This window comes from Camelus dromedarius, chromosome 14 (genome assembly GCF_036321535.1).
Source record: "Camelus dromedarius isolate mCamDro1 chromosome 14, mCamDro1.pat, whole genome shotgun sequence".
Taxonomy (NCBI): Eukaryota; Metazoa; Chordata; class Mammalia; order Artiodactyla; family Camelidae; genus Camelus; species Camelus dromedarius.
In genome coordinates, this window is record NC_087449.1 from 57,186,075 (window position 1) to 57,212,510 (window position 26,436).

The following is a 26,436-nucleotide window of genomic DNA, read 5'->3' on the forward strand; positions in this document are numbered from 1 at the left end:
TTGTGAGTACCTTGGGCCACGTGGGGATTCTGGGGCAGTACCCTCATCTCAAGACCCTTAACTTAATCGCACCTGCAAAATCTCTTTCGCCACCTCAGGTGACACATTCACAAATTCACAGGGATGAGGACGTGGTCATCTTTGGCGAGGGGAGCATTATTCCACCTACTCTACCTTATTTTGTTTTGAATTGAAGTATAGTTGATTGACAAGGATATGTTAGTTTCTGGTGTACGGCATAGTGATTCAGTTATACGTATATATATGCATTCTTTTTCATTATAGGTTATTACAAGATATTGAAAATAGCTCCCTGTGCTGTACAATAGGACGTTGTTGTTTATCTATTTTACATGTAGTCCGCCTACCTCACCTTCTGATAAACCATTTTTTACTTCTTTATTTGTTTATCATCTCTGTCTTCTTGAGGGCAGGATTTGGACTCCTCAAGGAGGATTTTCATCTGTATCCTTAGTGCCAATCCATGGGACTACCCGGGGCTAATAGTAGGTGCTCAATAAATATTTTTTTGGAGTGAACATCTGTTGTTCTGCCTGTGGCTGTGTTTGCCTGCTCTTGCGAGATGTACCACCAGCAACAGCGACTCTGTTTGAAGGCATCTACCCCCCATGTGGCAGGCAGCGTCAACAGTGCCTGGGGTGGCTTTGGGGAGTGCGTTGGGCAGCCCCCCCAACCCAGGCCGCCTGATGGGATCTGCATCTCCCTTCAATAAGCCGTTTTTTTTGGAGACTGCTTCAGTGCAATTTGATTTAATTCTTTGATGTTTATTGAGTCCCTGAGGTGGAAGGCTTGGTCCCGCCCCACCACTCCAGGAGATGTCTACAAAGAGCCTCGTCTCCCTCTGATTTGAGACAGAGATTCATCTTCAGTCGCGCAAATGGTATTTTGTTACCGTGGCAACTGAACTTCTGAAAAAACGGATGTTAAGTAACCTGCGGATCCCAGTGCTCATGGCAACTGCCATTCTGCATATTTTGGGGGAGAAAATGTGCCTTGCCTTCTTCCTGCCTGTGAATTGAGGAGGGGGACGGTGTGCTTAGCAGCATCAGGTTTTCTTCCGGAATTGATGAGACATTGAGGTTTTTGGCCGTAGCAGGGTCAGAGGCTGGATCTCCCCCCTCCCCCAGTGGAAGAGCAGCTCTTTCCTACAAGGTCACATAACCAGTGCCTTGCCCCCACCCATGCTTGGAAGGAGATCTGTCTTCCGCCCTGCCTGTCTTTGATGCTCAAATCCCTGGAGACTTGCTTGGGTTTTATCAGGGAGATACATGGGAACACACACACACACACACACACACACACACACACACACACACACACGCACCCTACTGTGGGCTGAGATCTGACAGGTGTAGGCATCACCCTTCACCCATTCTTCCATTTAGTTGCTCATTGATTCCTTCTGTGTCCCCTCGGTAAATATTCACTAAGAGCCTACTATGTGCCAGGGCCTCTGAGGCCAGTAGGACATGATTCAGGATGTGGTTCCCATTCTCCAGTCCAGAATCTTAACAAGGAGATAAGTACAAATTACTGTGCAGCTTGAAATAAAGGGGAATGCACGAGGCATGGGAAGGAAGGGAGTGATTAACTCCAGCGGAGATGTAGGTGGGAGTGGAAATCAAAGAACTCAGCCTAGTTTTAAGTTCTTTTACAGAAAAAAAAAAAATTGGCCAAACTAGATACATTTGAAAAAGCTTTAAGAAAAGATCTCTACCAAGTTTCTCAAAGGCATTTTTGACTACGTACTTCATCGCCTCAACTGAAGACGTGCATCTCCCCCACTGTAGTGTGTCTGAAATCAGGGTGTGTTTTATGATCCAGTATATATGCGATGCAATGTTTCTTTTCCTGCTCCCAGTTGAGTTGATGGTGTGTCTGAGAATCGAGGAAACATGAGATTTCCCTTTTTTTCATTCCCAATGTTCATTAGTAACTGAGCCTGAGACCTCAGAGAACCTTCTTGACCTTGGACTCCTGCTCACATGTCTTCCCTGAAGAAGTGCAGCCTTTCCCAGTAGAGACAGGGGATGGTTCCAGTTTGAAGCATTTGGAGGGTCCTCTCCCCACTGGATGGCAGGTTAGTTAGTGTTTGAGAGGGTGGGTTCTGCGGCCAGATTGCCTGGGTTCACTCCCCAGCCAGGCTCCATCACTTTCCAGCTGGGTGGCCCCCTCGGAGCCTCAGCACCCACATCAGGAAGGCTGTACTACGTACATCAAGGCTGGTTATCCTTCAGTTTGTCCATTCTGTCAAAAACCAGACTCTGCACACTGAATAAAGCAAAGCAGAAAGATGCAGGGGTTTTTGCAAGGCTTTCAATTTGCAAGCCGGAAACTCAGGCTGTGGGAACAGTGAGTTCCAAGTTACTCGCAGAGTAAGAGATTTCTTAGGGGTAAATGCTGAAGCTGTTTGGCTTTTTCTGCTTATTGGTTGCCTTAGTGGTCTTTCCCCCTACTTGGATCACGGGAGCTAAGTCAGGGGAACAAGGAAGTCCAGAGATGGGGTGAACAGACTCGGCATTTGGGAATTGGCTGGTGTCTTCTGCCGATTTCTGAGAAGAGCTGTAAATCCCTGTTAAGGTTAGGTTAAGTTTCCCTTACGTGCCTGCATGAACCATCTCCATTTGGTCCCTGACATAAATAACTCCATTTTGTTCTACAATTCAACAAATATTTATTGAGCATCTACCATGTGCCAGGTACTACTGCAGAGCTGGGGGTGTGGAAGTGGACAAAACATAAAATCTCTGCCCTCTTGAGCTTACAATCTATTGGGGGGGTACCAATGATAAACATGCAAATTGTTTAAATATAATACATTAGGTGGTAATCAGTGATCTGGAGAAAAATACAGCAGGGAAGTGGGTAGGGACAGCTAGTGCAGGGGAGTTAGGATTAACAGCTGAGACTAGGTTCAGTTGGGAGTAACAAAAGAACCAAAACAACTGTGGCTTAAAAAAAGTCAAAAGTTCTTTCCTATTATTATAATAGATGTAGCCACTGGGGACCCAGGCCCCACTTATCCTATTGCTCTGCCATCCTCAACACCTGGCTTCTACCTCATGATCCAAGATGGCTGCTGAAGCTCTATTTGACTGCATCCCAGCCAGCCCAAAGGAAAAAGAGTGCCAGAGGATGTGCCTCTTTCTCCTTAAGAACATTCTGTAGAAATCTAATGTGATACTTTCCTTTCCTCCTCTTTGTTCAAAACTTAATCACGTGGTTATACCCCTGCAAGGAGGGCTGGGAAATGTAGTTTTTATGTGTCCAGCTAAAAATTAGAAGGATTTACCAGGAAAGAATGGATGAAACAAATGTTGGGGTACCACTGGCTGTCTCTACCACAGGTTATCACAAGGATTTGATTAGATAACACATGCAAAGGATTTGGTGTGCAATGAGCACTCAGTAAATATTAGCTTTATTTCAACACAAAGGTTTCTCAATGTATCTGTTCTTGGGAGCTATTTGTAGATGGTAAACATTCAGCAAATGGGGAAATGGGGGCTCAAAGTTCTTTAGTGACTGACCTGTGGCCACAGAACTGAAAGGTGGCAGATCCTATCTGGTGGGCATGGAGTGGGTTTCCCTGGAAAAGAGCAGAGGGTCATATGGAGGTGAGGGCGTATCAGGGATGACTCTGAGGAGTCCTCACGATCCTGGGGACCATACCTCATGTGATGGCATAGTCAGTGGGGCCAGGAGGATGTGCTCAGTGACTGCAGTCCTCAATAGTACGTGGGCTTGTTACCTCTTTTCCAGCCCTGAGAGCCGATGGCCACATGGTTTGGGGGCTTTTCATCAGGTTCTCTTACTCTGACATGCCTCTGCTCAAAAGCTTGCTGCTTACAGAATTGAGTGCAAACTCCACTGTTCCTGGCACCTAAGGCTTTTGATACAAATTTATTGAAATAATTAAAGGACCTCCATGATCTTTCTCTAATGTATCTTTTCAGCCTCTTTCCTCACGATGTCCTTCCTGACCCTGGGGGGAATCTATTTTTCTGTAACTTAATTGGTGTTTTTTTTTTTTTTAGAAACCTCAGGTTATCAAACTATATTATTTAAAAATAATTGTTTCAATAGAAAAATAATAAAGGCTAGAGTGTTTCAGATTTAAAATACTAAGGGTGTCTCTGTCTGCTCATCAGACCCTCCCCTCTTCTGGTCTCCACCTCCAGCCTCTAGACCACAGGGGTGAGCACATGTGATTGGGCAACCATATGATCCTACCCCTTGGCCACAGTGATTGGTCCAGGCATGGACATGTGACCCAAGACAGCCAATGCAAGGTCTTCCCTGAGATTTTTCCTTCATGGTCTTTTTCCTCCCAGTTCTGTGCTTAACCTGATGCTGCTTGTGACTATAATCTAATTGTAGGGAGAAAGACTAACGGTGGTAGGAGAGACTGAAGCAAACAGAGGAAAGCAGAGGAAAGGAGGAGGGAGAGGAAAAGGGGAGAAAAGAAGAGAATGAATAAATACTGGTGCATTTGTGTCCTAGAGGCTGGCTTCACCACTGTGCCTCTCCTAGTTAGAATATCGGGTCTATAATTTTTCCATTTTGGCTAGTTTGAGTTGGGTCTGGCTAGGACAAAAGCAAGGCAGGCTTGCTTGTATGATGCTGAGAATGAGTGCCTCCTTAAATTTGCACCCTAGACTCCTCACTGGTGCACCTTAGTCTTGGCCTGAGTCAAGTTTCAATGACTTGTAACTGAACGAATGCTTGGCTAATAAAAACTCTTCTTATATGTTGTATATTAGTTGAAACATATTAGTTGATCAAATTGGCCAAATATATTTGAATATAATGAAGAACACTGACAACCGGATCAAAGCCATTGGGGTTCTAGGCTGAGAAAGTAAACCGTAGCCCATTTCACAACTGCCAATAACTGGCTTGGTTATAACACAAGCTAAGAATTAGGGAACATGATTGTGATGGTTATGACTCAGTCAGATGTCGTTTGTAATCTCAGATCTCCTGTCCCTCTGACTTGTTTTATGATTCATGGAACAGACGCTGAGAATTCATTCCCCCTTCCTCGGTTAACAGTGCCCAGAATAGTGTTTGCTGCATAGAGAGCGCTCAATAGATACTTGTTGGATTGAACTGAACAGTAAGTACCCTGACCTCTGGCCACCCCTCTCCTCATACACATCTAATAGTGGGTATGTCGCTTCTTCTTGGCTAGTCAGTGTTTCTCCTCCCCTGGCTTCAGTGATTAGCTCAGATGTGAATATGTGACCCAAAGCAGTCGTGAGACAAATCCCATGTTTTTTATTGAAACTAGTGGGAAAGAAAAGTCCTCTTCCACTGGTTGCAAAGCAATGAGGATGTGGGTCTGGGGCTCCTAGGGGCCTCAGTATGACCTGGGGAGTGACTGTCTAAGAGCAGAACTAATAGAGGGGTGAGATGGAGAAAGGGGAGTCCTGATGCCATTGATTTGAGTCCCTGGATCCAGCCAATCCTGAACTTTTCAGTTATTTGAACCGTGTTCTACTTTTTGCTTAAGTGTGTTAGAGTCCAGCTTCTGCACTTGTCACTGAAAGATTCCTCATTAATGCAGTTAGTTTTTTAAAATCTGTGTATCTGTTAGGATGTTCGCGGTGGTGGTACCAATGGCCAATTTGCTGGGATTGCACAGTGAGGTTTATTATCTCATTGACAAGAAGTTCAGGGATGATGAAAACAAATTTATGTATATATTATATGCATGATTGGGACATTATGCTGTACAACAGAAATTGACACATTGTAACTGACTATACTTAAAAAAAAATATTCAGGGAAGGAGCACTTTCAGGCACAGTTTGATCAAAGCTCTGGCTCCATTTCTCTGTGGTTCTCCTTGCTTTGCTTTTCTCTGTGTATTGGTTTTGGTGGCAGCAAGATGGCTTCTACAGTTGCATGGCATCCAGATACATTAGTTGGAGACAGAAAAGGGCCCATCTTTTTCAATCTGTGCTCCTTAAGAGAAGACTTCCCTGAAGGTCCTTATCAGACCTTCCATCCCAACTTATTGGTCAGAACTGGGTTACATGCTCATTCCTAGGCCAATCCCTGGTAAGGGGAGTGAGACCATCATGATTGGCTGGGGCGGAGGCCAAGGTCTGCCTGCCTCCCTGCAGCACATCGTCCCACAGTGGGTCCTACATTTATCCCTTCCTCTCCAGTAACTACAGTCTGTTTTCTTTTCAGGTTCCACCCCATCTGCCTCACACATGGACAACTACCTCCCACCTTGAGGAAAATCTCTTCACTTGACTTTGCACCCTTTCTAGCCACCATGTTTCTCTTTTGCCTCCCATGAGAATTAGGGCTCATGGTTGACAGAACTCTAAGGAAGTTACTGAGGTGTGCAGAAGGGCTCTATAGTCAACTTCTTCAAAATGGATAAAGGCTCAGGAAGGTAGAACCAGGGCCAAGGAGGTGAAGCGTCAGAGATCCAAGATGGCAGTAGACTACTTGTGAGGTAATGAGTTCTCCACCAAGGGAACTAATCAAACAAAGGCTGGATGATCCTCTCTGAGTCAATGTAGAAGGGCTTCTCCTACTGGGAGTGAGTTTGGACTGAGTTTATTCATTCATTCATTTATTTAGTCAATACCATTTATTGAGCCCCTGCTGTATACCAGGTACTCAGCTAAATACTGAGGGTGCAGCATTTAACAAGAATATACAGCTCCTGGGGGTCATTCAGCTTAGAGATTAGCAGTAGGGAGGAACCTTAAAGAAATAATTATACACATAAATATATATTTACAGGTATTGTAGCATGACCCTCAAAGTTCCTTCAAATAAAAGATTTATGATTGTCTATGTAAAATGCTTAGCTCAGGGCCTGGCACGTAGTAGGTGTTCAATAAATGTTACTACTACAGTTATTCCCTGACCATAGAAGCCTCTGGCAATGTTTTCCTCCTCTGAACCTCTATATTATTTACATGTGAATATTACTCATTTGCCATTCAGCCACAGTTTTATTATATTGTTAAATTTTGAATTTGTTTATCAGTAAACCACAGCAAACATTTTCCCCCCCAGGAACTACAGTATTAAGCTACAAAATGACGCTGAACAGATTCAACAGGTTAAAACGCAAGACTTGCCTGGCAAGGGTATAGCTCAGTGGTTGAGTGTGTGCTTAGTATGTATGAGGTCCTAGGTTCAATTCCCAGTACCCCCACTTAAAAAAAAATTAAAAAAGAAAAAGCAAGAATTGTTTACATTCATCCCCTTCCTTGCATGTGTTTTGCAAGCCAAGAACACAAATAGTAATTAGAAGGAGAATTCCTATCATATCTATGGCTGTTTCCCACACATCAGCTTATCTGGGCCGACAGCAGTCCTGTGCAGAAAGCAGAAATATTACCCCCTTTTTCCAGCTGAGAAAACTGAGGCTTAGAAGTGGGAAATGGTTTGCCCAGTGCCTGGGGAGGAGAATATTTCTTCCTCCAATTTTCAACCAGCTTGAATAGAACTCCTGCTGGAGGACACCTGGGGAACCATCTACTTCTATTTCCCCATTTTATAGATGAGAAACTGAGCCTCAGGAAGGTGCTGGGACTTAACAGTAATCACATGGCTGGTAAGTGGGAGAGCTGATCTAGGACTCAGGGCATCTGACTCACAAGCCTGTCCTCATTCACGCTTTCCCAGTACACAGGGTGCTGGTCCTTCCCACTGACCAACAGGTGCTGTTAATAATTAAGGTGGGGTTAGGAAGATGGTTGGGGAGGGGGATCCTGCATTTCCCAGGTGAGGCTGGAGGTAAAGGTAATCACAGAGCCTGCTGACAAATAGCAAGCCTGAAGCTTACCTGGGTCCCTAGATACAGCCCAGTGTGGGGCACAGTTAGCCTCCGGGCTCCCCTTAAATCTCCCTGCCCTCGCCTTTCCTTCATCTCCCTTCTCTAGGCACCAGGCCCGTCTTCCCTGTTTGCCTTCTGTATCTTGTGCTCTTGGTGCCTCCTTGTGGCGAAAAGTATCCACTGCAGCATTGACCGCCCGTGTTCGCGAGAACATCCCAGAGATCATAGAATGCGGAGATTGAAGTAACTTTAGAGATTATTTTACAAATCATTTCCATTTTTCTTGGTGGAATCCTATCTTCCAGACTAGTTTCCCAAATGGAGTGTTATGTACTAAATCTTTGAATAGAAGTAACCCGTGTGGTTCAGGGCAGGAAAGGATTCCTATCAATCACTAAGTTGTTTTTAGGGCCAAACAACATGAACGAGATAGAAGTCGGCATAGTTGAGCGCTGAGGCATACAGCTCTGCAGAAAGATGGAGTTGGATACACTCTGCATCTTCACCTCACTGAGCCTCCTTTTCCTCATCTGTAAAATAGGGAAAAATAGTACCTAACTACTTTGTAGGGAGATATGGGAACAGTACGGAAAACACAGTGCCTGGCACAGCATACACAAAAATTAACTTGTCTGATACGTAGGACAGTTGTTAAGAGAGCAGTTCCTAAGCGTTCTCATCACATGGGGACTTAGTTCTTTTATTTTTATTGTATCTATATGAGATGATAGATGTTAGCTAATTGTGGTCATCATTTCACAACATGTAAATTACACCACCATGCTGTACATCTTAAACTTATACAGTGATGGATGTCAATTATTTCTCAATAAAGCTGGAAAAAAAAGATATTAATTCAAAATGGACTACAGACCTAAATGTAAAACCTAAAACAATAAAACTTTTGGGAGAAAACATAGGTGAAAATCATTGGGTTCTTAGGATAGGCAGATTAAATGCAACACCAAGAATATGATCCATAAAAGGAGAAAAATGGATAACTTGGACCTCATAAAAATCAAGAGCTTCTGCTCTTCAAAAGACAAAGAGAATGAGAAGTCAAGCCACGATACTGAAGAAAATATTTGCAAGTCACATATTTTATATAGGACTTGTATCCAAAGTATATAAAGAACTCTCAATAATTAGAAAATAAAACAACTTAATTTTAAAAATGAAGAAAAGATCTGAGCAAATATTTCATCTACAAAGATATGTGGATGGCAAGTAAGTACATTAAAGATGTTTGACATCATTAGTCACTAGAGAAATGCAAATTAGAACCACGATGAGATGCCATTACACACCTATAAGAAGGTTTACAATATCATTTATATGTAGACTCTAAAGAATAATACAAATCAATGTACATGCAAAACAGAAACAGACTCACAGATGTGGAAAACAAACTTGGGATTGCCAAAGGGGAGAGGGAAGCGGGGAGGGACAAAGTAGGGGTATGTGACTGACAGATACAAACTACTATATATAAAATAGATAGGCAACAAAGATACACTGTACAGCACAGGGAACTATAGCCGTTATCTTGTAATAACCTATAATGGAGTATAATCTGAAAAAATACTAAATCACTATGCTGTACACCTGAAACTAACATAATGTAAATCAACTACACTTCATTTTTTTTTAAAAAGAAAAAAATCTGTTTTACTTAAGAATGATGGCCTTTATTTATTTTTAGGGTGAAGGTGCTGGGGATTGAACCCAGGACCTCATATATGCTAAGCACACACCCTACCATTGAGCTATACCCTCCTCTTGGGGATGATAGCCTTTTAATGAGCTCCCAAAGAACTCATAGAAGGGCCTGGGGACTAAAACAAGAGGGCCCAAGGTAGTTAGAACCATACACACGGTTCCCCCGCAGTGGAGACTCCACTGGTTTTCAATTTTATGGCCTCTTTTTTTATGCTCTCCCTTTCTATGATCTAAGGATAGGAGAATTTTGATGATAAAAAACAAACAAACAAACAGGCCAGATCATGCCCTGCTGGTTCTCAAACAGCTTTACTAGATCCCAATCCCAAAATGATGAAGTTAAAATTTTTGGTCTGGCATTTAGGGACTTACAGGATCTGATCCCAACCTGCCTTTCTCAGTTACTTGCTCCCTGCTCTCTGTCTCATGCCCTAGGCCCAGACTCTTGGTGGCTTTGCACTTTGCTTGTCTTTTTCCCTCTGCAGGAAACGTCTTTCCAACTCCCATCCCATCACTGCACCCTCTATTCTGCTTACAGAACTCAAATTCCTTCCCTAGCAAGGAGAGTTAAGTTGAATCACTCTCCCAGAGGCCTTTGTTGCCCTAATTCCATTGGACCGGGGATAGTAGACAACTCTGCCCATGTCCGCTTCTCCACAGTCTCAAACAGCCAGAGGTTCTACCTCCTGGTGCCCAGACCAGAGCTTTGGGTGTAGGAGGGCGTTGGTTGTGGAGTGACTGGTGTGTTCATCTTCCTCTTTGTAATTTTATTTTTATTCTTATTTATTTCCTAATTTTTTTTTTTTTGGTAGGGGAAGGTAGTTAGGTTTACTTATTTATTTTTAGAGGAGGTGCCGGGGCACTCTACTGCTTGAGCTACACCCTCCCCCTCTTATTTATTTATTTAAACTAGGGGAGCGTTCGAACGCAGTCCCCCACTACCACAAATTACACAGTCAAGTTTCCCGCACTTGGGAAAATCACAGGGGTTAGCACATCCCGAGTACAATGAATGAACCTCGCCCTGGGAAAAACACCTTTGTGATCATGGTATGTCCTGTTTCAGGTAACTATCATCTCCCTCTTTTTTAATATTTATTTATTTATTTATTTATTTATTTATTTATTTATTTATTTATATTGAAGAACAGTCAGTTACATTGTGTCAATTTCTGGTGTGCAGCACAATGTCCCAGTCATGCATATACATACATATATTCATTTTCATATTCCTTTTTCACTAAAGGTTATTACAAGATACTGAATATAGTTTCCTGTGCTATACAGAAGAAACTTCTTTTTCTTTAATCTATTTTTTATATAGTAGCTAACATTTGCAAATCTCAAACTCCCAAATTTATCCCTTCCCACCCCCTTTTCCCAGTAATCATAAGATTATTTACTATGTCTCTGAGTCTGTTTTGTAGATGAGTTCATAGTCTCTTTTTCCTTTTTTTTTTTAAAGATTCCACATATGAGTGATACCATATTCATCTCCCTCTTTTTTAAATTCAAGTTTTATTAATTTGAAACATCTCATACATTCACACTAAAAAAGTACAAAGGACTGAAAAGTCCCTCTGTTCTTTAGCCACCTGATCCCCTTTTATGGAAATAACCAATCTTATTAGCTTTTTATGCAAACATGCATATTCTTCTCCCTCCTTTTTAGAATAAATGGGATCATACTCAGACAGTTTTGCAGTTTGCCTCTTCACTTTAGTATGCTTATATACACGTTTAAAAAATTTGCTTAACCAATTGACTATTGATAACATTTAGGTTGCTTTTATTCTTTTGTTATTAAAAACAATGCTGCAATTTATAACATATATTTGTCATATTCACATGTGTATTTACGTAGGAAGAATTTCTCGAGGTGGGATTGCTCTGTCAATGGGTGTGGTCACTTTTAATCTTGGTCAGCATTGCCTAACCATTCTCCATAATGTCCAATTTTACACCCACCAGCAATATGTAGGAGTCTCTGTCCCCACACTCTTGCTAACGCAATGTGTTATCAAACTTTTGGACAAGCTTCATTTAAAAAACTAAAGTTAGATCTTATTTTGTATGTATGTAGCAAGTTCATGATCATCCCTTGGGTTGAAAATCATCAAAGGTATCTGGTGATGTTGACAATCTGGAGATTCTAGCCCTATGTTCTCAGAATATAATTCTTGTTTGACTCCTAGCATAATTAAGGAATGGGGTAGGAAAATGTCATGGATCGCCAGCTGCTTTAATGAAGAGATTTTACTTTTGTGGAGCAGTTTACAGTTTTTACATTTTACAAACATTGATTTTGGTCAATGGGTACATCCTTGTAGTTTCAATTTAAAGCATAACCAACCTGTAGGAGACAGCTGGATGAGCATAAGCTTTGCAGGTTGATGTTTTGGATAAAATTCTGGGTATCTCTTGATTATTTTAGGAAGGAGATCACTATAGAGTTCAGAAAAAGAGTCTCTGAAATCTGCTGTATAGCTGTGTTGTGAGGATTAAATGGTATACTGTTCGTAAAACTTTTTGTCACAGTAATAGGCCCTTAATAACTGTAGTTTTAACTATTAGTTGTTAAAAAGTATATTGTATGTGGTGATGGCAGATTAAGGGGCTACTTGGGTGATACAACCTGCTGTCTTGGAGGTAATATCTCTGTAGTCCGGTAAATTCCTCTCTGGTATTCATTAGCAGTGTGACTTTGGGCACACCCCGTAACTCTCTGGTCTCAGTTTTCTCATCTGTAACGTGGAAGAATAAAATCCAAGACTCAAGGTTTGCCCTGAAGCTTAAATGTGTAATACTCATAAGTGCTTCTTAGACATTAATTCTCTTCTTTCCTCCCAACCCAATGGCGGAGACAATAAACAACCCATCAAACGCAATAATCCCAGGAAACCAGAAGGACCGAGACCGGGATGACGCAAGCAAGGCAATTATGGCCAGTGCGCCGCGCGTCGAAAGGGTAGTGGAGCGACGAGCTATCACTCCCTACCGGCGACGCAAGAGACTGGACCCAGCTGAGGCCGCTGAAGCTCAGCCATCACCCTGGCAACACCGCCTTCCGGTCTACTCTGCCCCTCCCGTTTCCTGTTCCAGCGTCTTGCGTCATCGCTGAGCGACCGGCTACGGGTTTCCCGTAAGGACAGTCCCGGGGGTGTGGTTCCGGGTGGAGGGAGGTGGAAGGAAGTGGAAGGAAGTGGCGGGAGGCGGAGGGTGGGGTTCGCGGGTCGCGGGGATTGACCGCGGGGCTTGTTAAACCCGGGGCTTGTTGCAGTCATGGAGAGCGGAGGGCGGCCCTCGCTGGGCCAGTTCATCCTCCTGGGCACCAGCTCTGTCGTCACCGCCGTTCTGTACTCCGTGTACCGGCAGAAGGCCCAGGTCGCCCAAGAGCTCAAGGTCAGTGCTGGAGTCCGCCTGGCCTCAGGCGGTCATCCTTCCCGGGGTAATGGTGAGCCCCGAATTCGCCGTGGGCCATTCCACTCTCGGCAGCTATCCAAGAGAGGAAACAGGCTCTGAGGGGGTGTCACCCGGCTGGTAGACAGAGGAGCTAGTTCAGAATTCGGGTCTCGTGATAACTGCTTCACTGCTTCCTTTCTCCTAAATCTTTCTCATTACTCAGAATGAATCTTGACCTAAATACTTTTTTCGACAAATCTTTATTGAACACCTGCTATGCTTCAGGCACTGAGGGTATCGCGTGGATAGAACAGACACTAGTCTCTGCCCTCATGGAGGTTCCATTCTAGTCCACCCAGACAAATAATAAACGAGTCAATCAGATTTTATGACACATGAGGATAAGTACTACAAGGTAATGCAGAGAAGAGAAGAAATGGGATGCTGGAGAAAGGGAGGTTTGCTGTTTTAAATAAGGTGACATTTGAGCAGAACCCAGGAGGGGCAGAGGGGGTCCGTTCAGATGTTTGGGGAAGAGCAGTTCAGACAGAGGGAACAGCAAGTGCAGAAGCCATAGACTGTACCCATTTACATAATTACTTTGCTCCTTGCTTCTATATTCTTTCTATATTACAGCCATTTAAAAAATACCACTCACTTTCCTGAGCTACACTTAACCACTTACACATTTCCATCTTGGTTTTAATTTTTCTTCACAATAATTTCTTGGGAGTAGATAAAAGGACACCTCCAGATTGCAAATCAAGAAATTGAGACTCCAAGGAAAGGCCTATATAGCTTGGAACTTAAACTTTGGTCTTTTGCTTCCCAGCGTAGGATAGTTTTTCTGGTTGACCTTGCTCTATTGTGAAAGTGTGGGCCGCTCATGAGAGATGGACTTCATTAGGTCAGAGACAGCATCTTACTTATCCTTCTTCCCTTCTAGGTTCTAACTCAGTGGTTCACAAGCAGTAGATATTTAATACATATTTGTGGATTTGTTTTGGCTGAAATTTCACAATACAACGGTTAGGGCTTGATTTGACATTTATTTGGAAGATGGATTCCTAAACCTAACTAACTTTATTATCATCAGATTCTTTTCATTAAGAGCTTAGAAACAAATGTGTGAAATCTCTACTGTGAAGGGAGTTTTGGAGCCTGGCTGGAATGAACCTAATTACCAAGGAATTGAATTTGTGGTGTGAATGACATCCTGGTGAGATTCCAGCTGCCCTCTTGTTTGCTTAATTAAATAACTAAGTTACTCCTGAAGTGATTGGCTATGAGTGTAACTGATACTTCACTTTTTGAATCCGAATCAGAAATCACGTTGGCATCAAGTTGGCTGGAGGTGGGATCCTTTGAAGCAGTGAGCTCTCCAGGACCCATCTTCGGGTATCTTAAAAGCTTTGCCAATTCGTTCCTAAATGAGGATGAAATAGCCACTTTCTGGAAAAAACAGTTGAGATTCCTAGTATGTTAGGTTCTATTTTCTTGATCAAATTTCAAAACTTCCAGAGTGGGGTTTGTGTCTTACCGTTTTACATTTCTCATAGTGATGGGAATACATGTTTATTGTATGCCTACTATGTGCCAGCCCCTGGTCTGTATTCTTTGACATCTTAAGTTTCATTTAATCCACATGAAAATCCTGTGAGGTTGTTTTCCCCACCTTGTACAGAATTTGAGACTCATAAATTAAGTTCACAGTAGATGCGTTGAAGCTTGATTCAATCTCAGGTCTTTCTGACTGAATTCCCCCTCTCTTCCTTTTTAAAAATTTTAACCAGCTATCCTGTGATGGATACTTGACTGGCTGTGTGACTTTGGGCAGATCACTTCACCTCTCTGAGCCTCAGTTTCCTTATCTAATTGGGGATAGTGATGTCTACCATATAGGGGTGGTATGAGCATTAAATGGGGTTATACATTTAAAGTGCTTAGTAGAGTGCCTGGTATGTAGTATATCTAAGTGCTTATTCACTGATTTATTTATTAAATACATATCAAGTGCCTAATGTGTGTCAGGCACTATTCTTGGCACTAGGGGGACAGCAGTGAACAAGACAAACAGGGTCATAGCTTTCCTAAGTTTAACAGCCTGGTGGAGGGAGAGACAGATAATAAACAAGTAAATAGAACTGTTTAAGTGTTAATTGTTGCTATTGCCATAATTTTTATTATCTTCACAGTAGGTGAAAAACCACAGTAGGTGGTTAATACATTTTTATTGACCTTGCTCCTGTCATTTACTGTGTCACAATGGCTTAAACTTAAAGTGACCTTAATAGGTATCCAGCACCTCCTCACCTTCCTTGTCTGACCCCCTTCAGATTTGTTGACAGGGATACCCTGAAAGCCAGAACTGTCCTTCATTCATCCCTGAATCCCTAGCACCCAGGACATAGATGCTGAGGAAATGTTCAGTTTTTTTTTTATTATTAATTTTATCTTGCTTTTGATGCAGCAGTGACGGGCTTGGTTGGTTCCCAAGCAAAGCACAGCAGGTTGGAAGCTGAATCGGCAGGGATGGGAGAACTGGGGGACGTTAGAGGCAGGCAGCAGCAGAGGGAACTATGCTCACCTGATTACGAGAGGGAAGAAAGGCACAATAAGAAGCAGACCAATAGTGTTTGGCCCAGGTCCTCGACCTTGTCCTGTAATGCAAAGCCACCTGTTTATTGTAATGTCTGATGCAGAGCATGATCGGATAAGGAAACAGTGATAATAATACCTACCGTTGCCCGGGCTCTACCGTGTACTGGTTTAGGTGCTTTTTCACATAAGCCCCTTGGATGCATGGTTCCATGTTGTCAGGAAGAGATCACATTACGTTCAGTCTATGGTATGCAAATTGATTAATACCTTTTATGTTTTCTTCTTAAAGAGTTAAAATGCAAAGGAGTGAATGCTTGGTTAACTGGAGAAAGAGTACGTGGTGCCCCTGTTTGAGGCGCTGCCCCATGCCTGTTTATATGGTAAAATTTGCAGGATGCAGCTTTGGAATCTGATTCTCTGCAGTCTCTTTCCTGCCTGTTTCCTTATTCTCTCAACATGAAAAGTTGAAATAGTCTTTTTTTTTTCATTTGTTTGATTGAGCATGTAGTATTCAACAGTCAGTTCAGTCTGTTTACATTTAGGGTGCTAAAAGAATCCACCTGGGTGAAGACTTAAAGAGTATTCTTTTGGAAGCTCCAGGAAAATGTGTGCCTTATGCTGTTATTGAAGGTATGCTTCTTTATTGGTAAAATGAAAAATAACTCCCTCTTCTGAAAGTTTGATAAAGATCTTGGCTGACATTGAGGGCCTTCTCTAGCCTTGGGGCACTGGTTCAGAACTTGGACTTTGGGATCAGAAGGACCTGGGTTATTGCTGTGTGATCTTGGGGAAATTACCCAACCTTTTCAAACCTCCATTGCCCCATCTCTGAAATAGACATTACAGGGTTGGTGTAAACCCCAAACGATGCAGTCTGTGTAACTGCTTAGCAGAGTGCCCACAAAGTTTACCTTGTAAGTTACATAAGTTAAATGATGGCATTTTTATCATTTTGATTAATGAAACCAACTCAAACTGAAAACAAAACTTAAATTACTTCAAAGGAAAGGGCAGAATAGTTCCTCAGAAATAAAACAATTTGTTTCCGTTTAGGCGCTGTTCGATCTGTTAAAGAAACACTTAACAGCCAGTTTGTGGAAAATTGCAAGGGTGTGATTCAGCGTCTGACGCTGCAGGAGCACAAGATGGTGTGGAATCGGACAACCCACCTTTGGTGCGTATCCTGGCTCCACCGACCCAGCCCTCACAGGTGGTCAGGTCAAATGCTGGTGAACGCAGGTCAAACCTTGGCAACCACCATTTTACTCTGTTTCTGTGAGTTTGGCTCTTTTAGATCCCTCATATGCATGGGATCATGCAGTGTCTGTCCTTCTGTGACTGGGTTCGTTCACTTAGCTTAATGTCCTCCAGAATCCATGTTGTCGCATGTGGCCGGATTTCCTTTTTTTTCTAAGGCTAAATAATATTCTCTCTCTCTTTTTTTTTGTATATATATATTTTTTATTGACGTATAGTCAGTTTACAAGATTGTGTTAATTTCAGGTATGCATCATAATGCTTCCATCATACTTGAAATTACATATATTTGTTTCATATTCTTTTTTCACCATAAGTTACTGCAAGATGTTGAATATGGTTCCGTGTTATATAGTATGAACTTGTTGTATATCTATTTTATGTATATTAGTATCTGCAAATCTTGAACTCCCAATTTATCCCTTCCCACCCCTTCCCTCACTGGTAACCATAAGTTTGTTTTCTGTTTGTGAGTCTGTTTCTCTTTTGTAAATAAGTTCATTTGTCTTTTTTTTTTTTTTAGATTTCACATATAAGTGATACCATATGGTATTTTTCTTTCTCCTTCTGGCTTACTTCACTTCGAATGACATTCTCCAGTTCCATCCATGTTGCTACAAATGGCATTGTTTTATTCTTTTTTTTATAGCTGAGTAGTATTCCATTGTGTATGTTAATTTATATATCACAACTTCTTTATCCAGTCATCTGTCGACGGACAGATTTTCTCTTGTATATGTATTCCACATTTTCTTTATTCATTCGTCAGTGGATATTTTGGCAGTTTCCTTGTCTTGGCTATTTTGAATAATATTGCAGTGAACACAGGAGTGCAGATATTTCTTTTAGATTCTGATTTCAGTTCTTTTAGAGCTATACTCAGAAATAGGATTGCTGGGTCATATTGTAGCTCTGTTTTTAATTTCTATGAGGGATTTATTTAAGTTAAATCGATTTCTCTTACGGAGCAAAGGGAAATAAACAGCGGTGATCTGTGATGGTGTTTGTTGCCCACTCGGAACCTGAAAAATGAGCTTCCGTCTCCCGGGGCCCTGGATGATTGTGAACTCTGTTGTGCTTTTCCCCTTGCTTCAGACTTTATCCTGCCCTCCTGGCGTATCGGTGAGCTCCATCCCTGCCTGGGCGTGAGGTAACTGCTGTCCTTCGTTTTATCCTGAGTTCTCATTCTTGTAGGAACGACTGTTCAAAGATCATTCACCAAAGGACCAACACGGTGCCCTTTGACCTGGTGCCCCACGAGGACGGCGTGGATGTGGCTGTGCGGGTGCTGAAGCCCCTGGACTCGCTGGACCTGGGCCTGGAGACTGTGTACGAGAAGTTCCACCCCTCCATCCAGTCCTTCACGGATGTCATCGGCCACTACATCAGCGGTGAGCGGCCCAAAGGCATCCAGGAGACCGAGGAGATGCTGAAGGTGGGGGCCACCCTCACAGGCGTGGGCGAGCTGGTCCTGGACAACAACTCCGTCCGCCTGCAGCCCCCCAAGCAGGGCATGCAGTACTATCTGAGCGGCCAGGACTTTGACAGCCTGCTGCAGAGGCAGGAGTCGAGCGTCAGACTCTGGAAGATCCTGATGCTGGGCTTTGGCGTTGTCACGTGTGCCACCCTCTTCTTCATCCTCCGAAAGCAGTATCTGCAGCGGCAGGAGCGGCTGCGCCTCAAGCAGATGGAGGAGGAGTTCCGGGAGCACGAGGCCCGGCTGCTGAGCCAGGCCAAGCCCGAGGACAGGGAGAGTCTGAAGAGCACCTGTGTCGTGTGCCTGAGCAACGTCCGGTCGTGCGTCTTTCTGGAGTGCGGGCACGTCTGTTCCTGCGCCGAGTGCTACCGCACCCTGCCGGAGCCCAGGCGGTGCCCCATTTGCAGACAGGAGATCGCCCGGGTGATTCCCTTGTACAACAGCTAACAGCCTGCCAGGGCCCCGCAGTGAGACGTGGGAGGCCCTCCCTGCCCGCTCAGGGGTGTTTATCTCGAGGCCTTTAGAAGAGCAGCGGTGGGGCAGCTGTTACCTCACACCCCCACCTCAGGATGCTGCCTGTTCGACCTGCACCCAGTGGGGGACTCACAGCCCCTCCCCGGGGCGGGCCTGGGGGCGCTGCATCCCTTCCGGGAGCCTGGCCGGCGTGTGTGCGGCTGAGACCACCTCATCGATCTTGAGCCAAAGCCAGTGACTCCAGCTCTTCTGCTGCAGCATCTTCTCGTCCCTTCTGCGAGCTGTCGATTCCTGTGGACTTGAGCCTTGAGTGACTTGGCCAGAGAGGAGGCAGAGCTGCCCCCGAGGAGACTCTGTCACGGCCTTCCTCCTCTTTGCTTACACCCCAGGAAATGTGTCAGGCAGGACACGTCCCTTGAATCCCTTTCCCCTCACCTGCTTGCCTCCTAAATGTGCACATGTGTGTGTCAGGACGACAGGGAGTGAAATCCCACATCTGCCCTCTACCTAATGGGTTGGAACTCCGGTCAGTAGAGTGAAGAGAGGTCATTTGCAGGGACACTTGGAATGGTGCTCATTCTCTGATCCCCTGGGGCAGTGGTGACAGGGCACCTTTGCTGCCGTCCTCCTGAGGGCTCCACAGACCTAGAGAGAGGGCCACCGGAGCCTGCTTCCGGCCCTGACTTGGAACTCCTGAGGCCTGAGAGGCCGAAGGGTGGCTCCAATTTTTCCCTGCCCGAGATGCGCTGGAAAGCCCCCTGCCCCCACTGCCCTGGGGAGCAGTAAGGACGCCGCTGCCCCAGCCTCCTGGCTTTCTCAGCTCCTCACCCAGGCTCTCACCAAGGAAAAGGAGCAGCCGGCATCCTGAGTGTGGGGCCTTTTCCAGGCTTCTTCCCTCACCCCCTGCCCCCCACTGAAAAGTGAACATCCTATGGGTGTGATCACAGCGCCCCTTCTCATTACGGTTCTCCCCCTCCCTCACCTGACCCGCTTGAGTTCGTGAGTGTAAGCAGTGGGAGAACCTCTCTCCACCTCTGAGTAGTCAAAGGTCTGTGCACAGCTCCGTCTTCTCTCCCTTCTTTGGCTTCAAATATCCATCCCCCAATCCTCCTTTGTGCAGGGGAGGTGGGGGTGCTCTCAGGGGGCAGACACCTGCAGTGTCCAGTGTGGACAGCACAAATAAAACGCATTATAACTGAGTGTTAGCCTGTCACTTTGAACAAGAGCTCAGTGGCTAGGCTTCCCCAGGGTGGGGTTGAATCCTGTTTTGGGGGAGGAACTGAAGACCTGGAGGCCTCTGTGTGTCCTTTCTCAGCCACGAGGTGGCTTTGGGGTCCCCCAAGTGGGTGCAGCTTAGTGATGCTGGAGCTGGGGGTGGGGTGGAGGAGTCTCTGGCCAGCCTGAGAGAGGGCCCTCCAGAGACATTCCTGTGGGTCATGCCTGGCCTCACTCAGGGTCATCTCTGTAATAAGTCAGTCCTGGTAGGCTGAACGCTGGGGCAGTGAAGTTTCACCTGTTGAGAGAAGGGGCCGGACGTGGGGTGTTGGGGACAGGAGGGAGGAAATTAACATGTAGCGTGTACCAGATACTCTTTCAGACTTTAATTTCAGAGCTGATCCTCACCAGACACTGCAGGCACTCTTGGCACCTCGTCTTACAGAAGAGGAAGCAGGCGTGTTGGGGGCGTGTTCACTGGGTCAAGGGTGCAGTGCTAGTAAGGGGGGATCCACATTTAAACCCCAAGCTGTGTCAAACTCCTGACCCTCCTGCTCACCAGCCATGGGGCTGACCCCTCAGTGCTCACACGAACACCCCACAGGGTGCTTGTCCCCACGTGAGTGGAGGAGACCACGCTGGAGGAGCAGGCAGACGTGATGAGAGCCCCCTTGCCGATACTGAGTCCTGTCCAGGGAGGTGTTCAGACCCTGGCTTTACAGACAGGTGTCCGGAGGAGGGGTAATGGGGCTGACCTCTGAGCACCTCAAAAGCATCTGTCCTTTTCCCCATGTCCTTTCAGCAGATTCTTTGTAGGAGTCTGGATGAATGAACCGCCTCTGGGGGGTTATCTATCAGATTCTAGCCCTTGGCAGAGATTTCATAAGTAAATCTGATCAAGTGATTGAAAAGCAGGGAAGGCAGCCTGTCTCAAACCCTAGCAGATTCTTCTATCTTGATTGTTCCTCCAAACAGAGTTGAGTTACCCATCACGGGAGACCCAGGAGCCGCACACCGTCCCTGCCCCAGGAGGTGGCAGCTGGTTTGAATTCGGGCACACATGCACCCAAGTTCTGAATCTGAGGTCCACACTTGGTCCTAGCCTGGTTTGATGGAGACTACCTCACACTCTCCATCACCCGTGGCAGCTCCCAGCTTCCATTTAAGGAGCCTCCTTGCCAGCAGGGTTGAAGGGGGCTTAAACTGATCCGTGGGACCAAGGCTAGGAGCGGGGGTGACGGGAGACAAGGAATGGACGGTGGGATTGTTGTGACTTTTGACTCAACCCCTCTGCTCAGCAACTCTCACCCTAGGCAGACAGCGTCAGGGAGGGGTCATCTTGAATAACTGCTCCAGGTGTTTTGAAAGTCTGCTCTGCACCTGATAGGCTTGAATGCTTGCAGCCCTACCAAGTGGCTGCTGTTCCCCACTTCACCAGCGAGAACAGCAAGGCCCAGCAGGGTTACGCGTTGCTTACAGCCACATGTCTCCACAGCTGGCAGACACCAGGCATGTCACTAAGATTTAGGGCGAACCAGCAGGGGAGGCCTTATTACCCCTTCTAACAGCTTCTGTGATTTGCCCAAGGCTATCAAGGTCAGACTGTGAGGCCACGCCCTTTGCCTTTCGGCATATTGAACCTGCCAGGCCGAGAAGGGAAGTTGTCCAAGAGGCAACTGAGTCGTAGAGACACTGTTTTTGAAGCCGGTCAGCACCTTGAAGATCACCAGTCCCACCCCTGGTTGGCTTTGAGGTTCCCCAGCTTATCCTGGTGGAGCAGAGGCCAGAGGGCAGGTCTTGGGAATCTTAATTCATTCAGAATTGGAATATAAACTTCGAAAAGCAAACAACAAAATCAGGCCAATCTCTGACACCCTTTACAACCCTGGTCCTAGGCTGGGTGTGGGTAGAGCTGCCATGTGCGGCCTCGGGAACACTCAGAGGAAGAACCTGTCAAGTTGGTATCGTTGGTGAAACGTTCATCTAAGAAACGTTTGCTAAATGCATATTCTGTGCTTGGGGCTGCAGATCGCAGTCTCTGCCTTCCAAGGGCTCAGAGTTGGCTTTTAATGTGTCCTAGTTGTTTGAAAGCAAATAAGCCCTGCGGGGACAGGTCAGATGGGCTGCTCTTGCTGTTGGAATATTTGTGGTTCACAGAATATTGTAGCTCGGAGGACCTTTGAGATTGGCCTGGTTAATGCAGATTCCCTGACCATTCAAAATAAACCTACCAAGGGCAGTGTATCATTGCTGCAGGGGAGCTGAGCAGAGAACCCCTACCCCGCAGAGCCTAGAATGATATATTTAAAACACCAATCTGACCCTGGCACCTCCAGGCCCAATCCCTGGCTCCTCCAAGGCATACAAAGGCCCAACCCCTGGCCACCTCTCTCAGCCTCTCCACATCTCTCTCTGCGTCTCACACCTGTGGCTCCAGCCACACCTAGCCTTTGAACTTCCTTAAACATGGATGCTTTGCTATCGCTGAGTCCTGCCTCTGGAATTCTGGTCCTTTCTTCACCTTTAGGTGTCCCCTCCAGAAAACCCTCCCTGACCCTCCCCACTGAGGTGGAGTTAGGTGCCCCTCCTCTGAGATTTCATAATCCAGTCTTCCTGCTCTTACCCATCTTGCCTCTGTCTCTGGCAAGAACTGTATCTTATTTCTGCTCCAGCACAAGTTTTTAGGTCGTCACTCTACACTAATCAGAGCTAACATTAGGGCTTGTTCTTGGCAAGGTACCTGTTCTTGGCAAGTACTGGCCATGATTGATGTCATTTAATCCTCATCAAGAGCTGTATGTTTGTATTACTCTTACTTTAAAGAAAAGGAAATCAAGGCCTAGAGAAGTCAAGTGTCTCACTCAAGCATCCAAGAAAGACAGGATTTAAGCCCAGGCAGTCTGACTCCAGAACCTGAGCTCTTAACCACTGAATGTATGGAGAATGAGTGAGGAAACTAGCGAATGAGATAGTGGCTGTGGGGCCAACAATCCTGGACGGCTGCCTGGAGGAGTTAGTGATCAAGTGAGAGTTGAGGGTCATGGCTTGGTTGTAAACAGCGAGGAAAGGGCCTCTCTTAGGACCTGGGGTCAAGCTGGATTGTGTTTCTCACATAATTTCCAGTGACCCGCCCAGAGCTTCGAGGACTCCAGGCAGGAAGGAGAATACTGTCATTGCGTGGTGGTAAATGGTTGGGAATGGGAACACAAAGACTGGCTTTCCCTTGGGTCCTGGCTCTGTTGCTGTGTGATCTTAATAGAGTGAATGAACCTCTCTGGGCTTCAGTGCTATCTATAAAAGGAGCAGGTTGAATTAGAAGCTCTCCAAGTCTCCATTGAGCACTGCCATTTTGCACATCTACAACAGAGCAAGTGGATGAGGGAGGAGGGAGGGCAGTTTTCCTGAAACCTTTCTCGAGGCCGCTGTCAGAGGGATGAGACAGGACCCTCTTCAGGCTCGCCGCCTGCCACAGCCTCGGGACCACGTTCCCAGGAAGCCAGGGAGATCAGCACATTTCTCCCTAATGAGATAGTGTTAGCTTATCAATTTTGAATGAGAGAAGTTTCCATGTACTATGTCCTGAATTGCTCCCCGGAGTGCTCATTAGTCACTTCCCCTGCAGCTGCTGCCTTATTGTTTTTCAGATGCCAGCCGAGGGACCTGGCATTTCCCTTCCCCGAGAATGGGGCACTTGAGTCCGAGCCAGGGACAGTGGCACTGGGAAGAGGGGCTGCCGAGGCCTGAGGGAGGGCCCTCAGCTCTTGACCTTTACCCTCTGTCCCAGCCAGAGCTTCACATTGGGTGCCTCAAATCGAGATTCCTCTAGGATTGGGCTGTGACTCTGGAGGGCCATGGCTGATCTCAGCAAGAATTTAGTAAGCACTGAGGGCACCAGTCACCTTGTATCTGTAACCTGAATGGCCTCAAGTCTGGGGAGAGGGGGATTCCATCTGAGGCCATACTAATATTAATGTCCAAATTCCCGTAACTTCAGGCCTCCCACCCCATCATGATCTTCCCTAGTATTGAAGATGCTTCATAGGATGAGGCTTCGTTCATACTTGTGATGCAGGAAAATGGGACGCAAGAGGATGTCCGTGTCCTAGGTCTCGGGCAAGCCCCTGGGACACGCCCTGCCAAGTGAAGGTCCTTGGCTCACTCCCTTAGAAAGAATTCAAGGCTGAGCCATAGTAGATGGAAGGTAGATTTATACAGAAAGATACATACTCCATAGGCAGAGTGAGCAGGCCATCTCGAAAAGCAAGAGAAAGGCCATGAGGTGGAAGTGCAGCATTGTTAGTTTTTATGGGCTTGGTAAATTCATATGCTAACAAGTGGGATGGCTAGTCCAGCTACTTTGGGGAAGGGGCTGGGAGTCCCAGGAACTGGGCCATCATCCACTTTTTGACCTTTTATTGTCAGCCTTCAAACTATCTTGGAACCTGTGGGAGTACCATTTAGTATGCTATTGTATTACCATGAGTGTATAAGGAAGCCCAAGGGCTACTGGGAGTTGAGTTTTCCGCCATCTTGGTGCTAATTGCTGTGTCATTCTTTTAATGGTGGTGCCCTGCCCCCTCCCCTCCTTCCCTCCTGTCTCACTTGCTGTAAGTTGGCTCAGAGTCTTGGTTTCTTCCTATCCTTCCCCACCCAGGGACTTAACGATGAGGGCCCTCTAATGCTGCCATCTCTACCATGACCTCCAGGTGGCGCTATGCTCCTATGGTTGAGGCTGGCTGGAGGCCTTGCAGGAGAAACTGAGGTGACACTTCCAAAGGCAGGTGCAATTTTCTCTTCCAAGGGATGGGGAACAGACCTGAGAAGGATGCTGGGCTGCTGGTTTCAGGTCCAGCTGGGCACAGGCTGGAAAGATGAGAAGCAGGGAATTTTCTCTACAGTTCCTTTCTCTGACTAACCCAGGAAGCTGGGTGCAGATGTGAAAGTTCTGAGAAACCCAGAAAATTCAGGTGGGAAAAAAAATCTCACATGTCTCCTATAATTTTCCAGGCATTCACATCTTTAAATATACTAACCATGATTTCTTTCAACAAAAATGAAGCATGCATAATGCATCACATGTTCTTAAAATACCCAGATGACTTCACACTAGTAAAAGATGCTTAAAAAAATTGCATGGAATTGATTTTGACTTTCTCCCCAGAAGCTTTTGCTCAGAGAGGCTGCTTCTCCCAGCCTGGCCTGCCTCCCTTGCTGTCATCTCCTCTGCTCTGTCTTTGCTTTCTGCTTTCTCCTATGTTAAGTTTTTCCATCCTCTTCTATGTTGCCTCTTGTAGGAGAAGGAATTGTCAATTACCTTACTTGGCAGTTCTGCCTCTTGTCTAACCTGTTTTCCTCTTGCCTTTGAGTGTGTGTAAGAGTTTCATCTTGTGTGTGTTTGTGCATCTGCCTTCCTCTCTGAGACTTTTCTTTTTTAGCCTCTCTGCTTCTGCTGGATTCTGTCTGCTTCTTTGAGTCTATCTCTTCTCACATCTTCCTCACCTGTGTCTGACATCTGCCCTTCCAGACTGGTCTCTCTTCTTTATCCCCTGCTCAGCCCAGGGTCTGGCAGGGCAGGGTGGGGAGGGCCTCCGTGACCACGCATTGGCTGCTCCTCTGTCTTCTACCCTTCCTGTTACCCAGGGAGTTCCCTTCCTAGGAAGAAAAAGCCCTCTGTCCACTCCTGCAGGCCCTGGAGGGCTCTGGGTGGTGGGATTCACTGCCTGGAGTGGTTCCCTGCTCTTAGTGACTCAATCAGCTCCTCATCTGATCCTCACAGTCTCCCTTTGAGGCTGATCTGGTTACCCCAACTTTACAGCTGAGAGGAATTCTGGCTCAGAGAGTGAAGTGACTGCCTGGAGGTCACGCAGGTAAGAAGGGGTGAAGCTGGGATTGAACTTGGGTCCTCTGATTTACCCTCATTTCACCTGCTCATCACCAGGCCCAGTGGACAGAACTCCAAGTTGGTTGTGGGGAGACCTGGGGTCTCGTCCTGGCTCTGTTTCCAGCTGGGCAGCTCATCTTCCTCATTTGAGACTGACTTCTCTCCACAGTGCAGTGGGGAAATGCCCCTCTCTGCCCTGCCAACCTTACAGGTTATCACGGACATCAAATGACCCTGCGTCCGTGGGGTGGGAAACTGCTTGAATAACAGCATGTGGGAACCCAAGGGTCCAGAGCCACACACAGCCCCCTTGCTGGGAACCTAGGCTCAGAAGTCAATGGCCACATCTTGCTTCCCAGGGTTCAGCCCCTGCAGGTCTGACCCCAGGTCTGGGGGAGAGTCAGGGTGACGGCCTCTGGGTTTAAGGTATAAAAACTCTTCTGTTGTCACAGGATACTGGTGGGGAGTGTCATTCATAGGATCCAGCCCTGCATTCTTTATCTGAAGGGCCTTTGGGGCTCTGAGATCCCCTGGCAACTATATACATGATTTTCTGCATCTGGGAAAGAGAATCCG

The 26,436-nt window shown here is 45.9% G+C and overlaps 1 protein-coding gene and 1 non-coding gene across 2 annotated transcripts; one reads left to right on the forward strand and one right to left on the reverse strand.

Annotated features, from left to right (window-relative positions):
• Window positions 1-10,463: 10,463 nt before the first annotated feature.
• On the reverse strand, window positions 10,464-10,627 carry LOC116157025 (U1 spliceosomal RNA). Its single transcript, XR_004140987.1, has one exon. It is a non-coding gene; the product is annotated as a U1 spliceosomal RNA (small nuclear RNA).
• A 2,049-nt stretch (window positions 10,628-12,676) lies between these two features.
• On the forward strand, window positions 12,677-19,963 carry MUL1 (mitochondrial E3 ubiquitin protein ligase 1). The gene is made up of 5 exons (XM_064493975.1): window positions 12,677-12,695; window positions 12,834-12,955; window positions 16,099-16,186; window positions 16,610-16,730; window positions 18,008-19,963. The coding sequence occupies exons 2-5, from the start codon at window positions 12,836-12,838 to the stop codon at window positions 18,735-18,737; spliced, it is 1,059 nt and encodes a 352-aa protein (XP_064350045.1). The 5' UTR covers window positions 12,677-12,695; window positions 12,834-12,835; the 3' UTR covers window positions 18,738-19,963.
• Window positions 19,964-26,436: the final 6,473 nt, after the last annotated feature.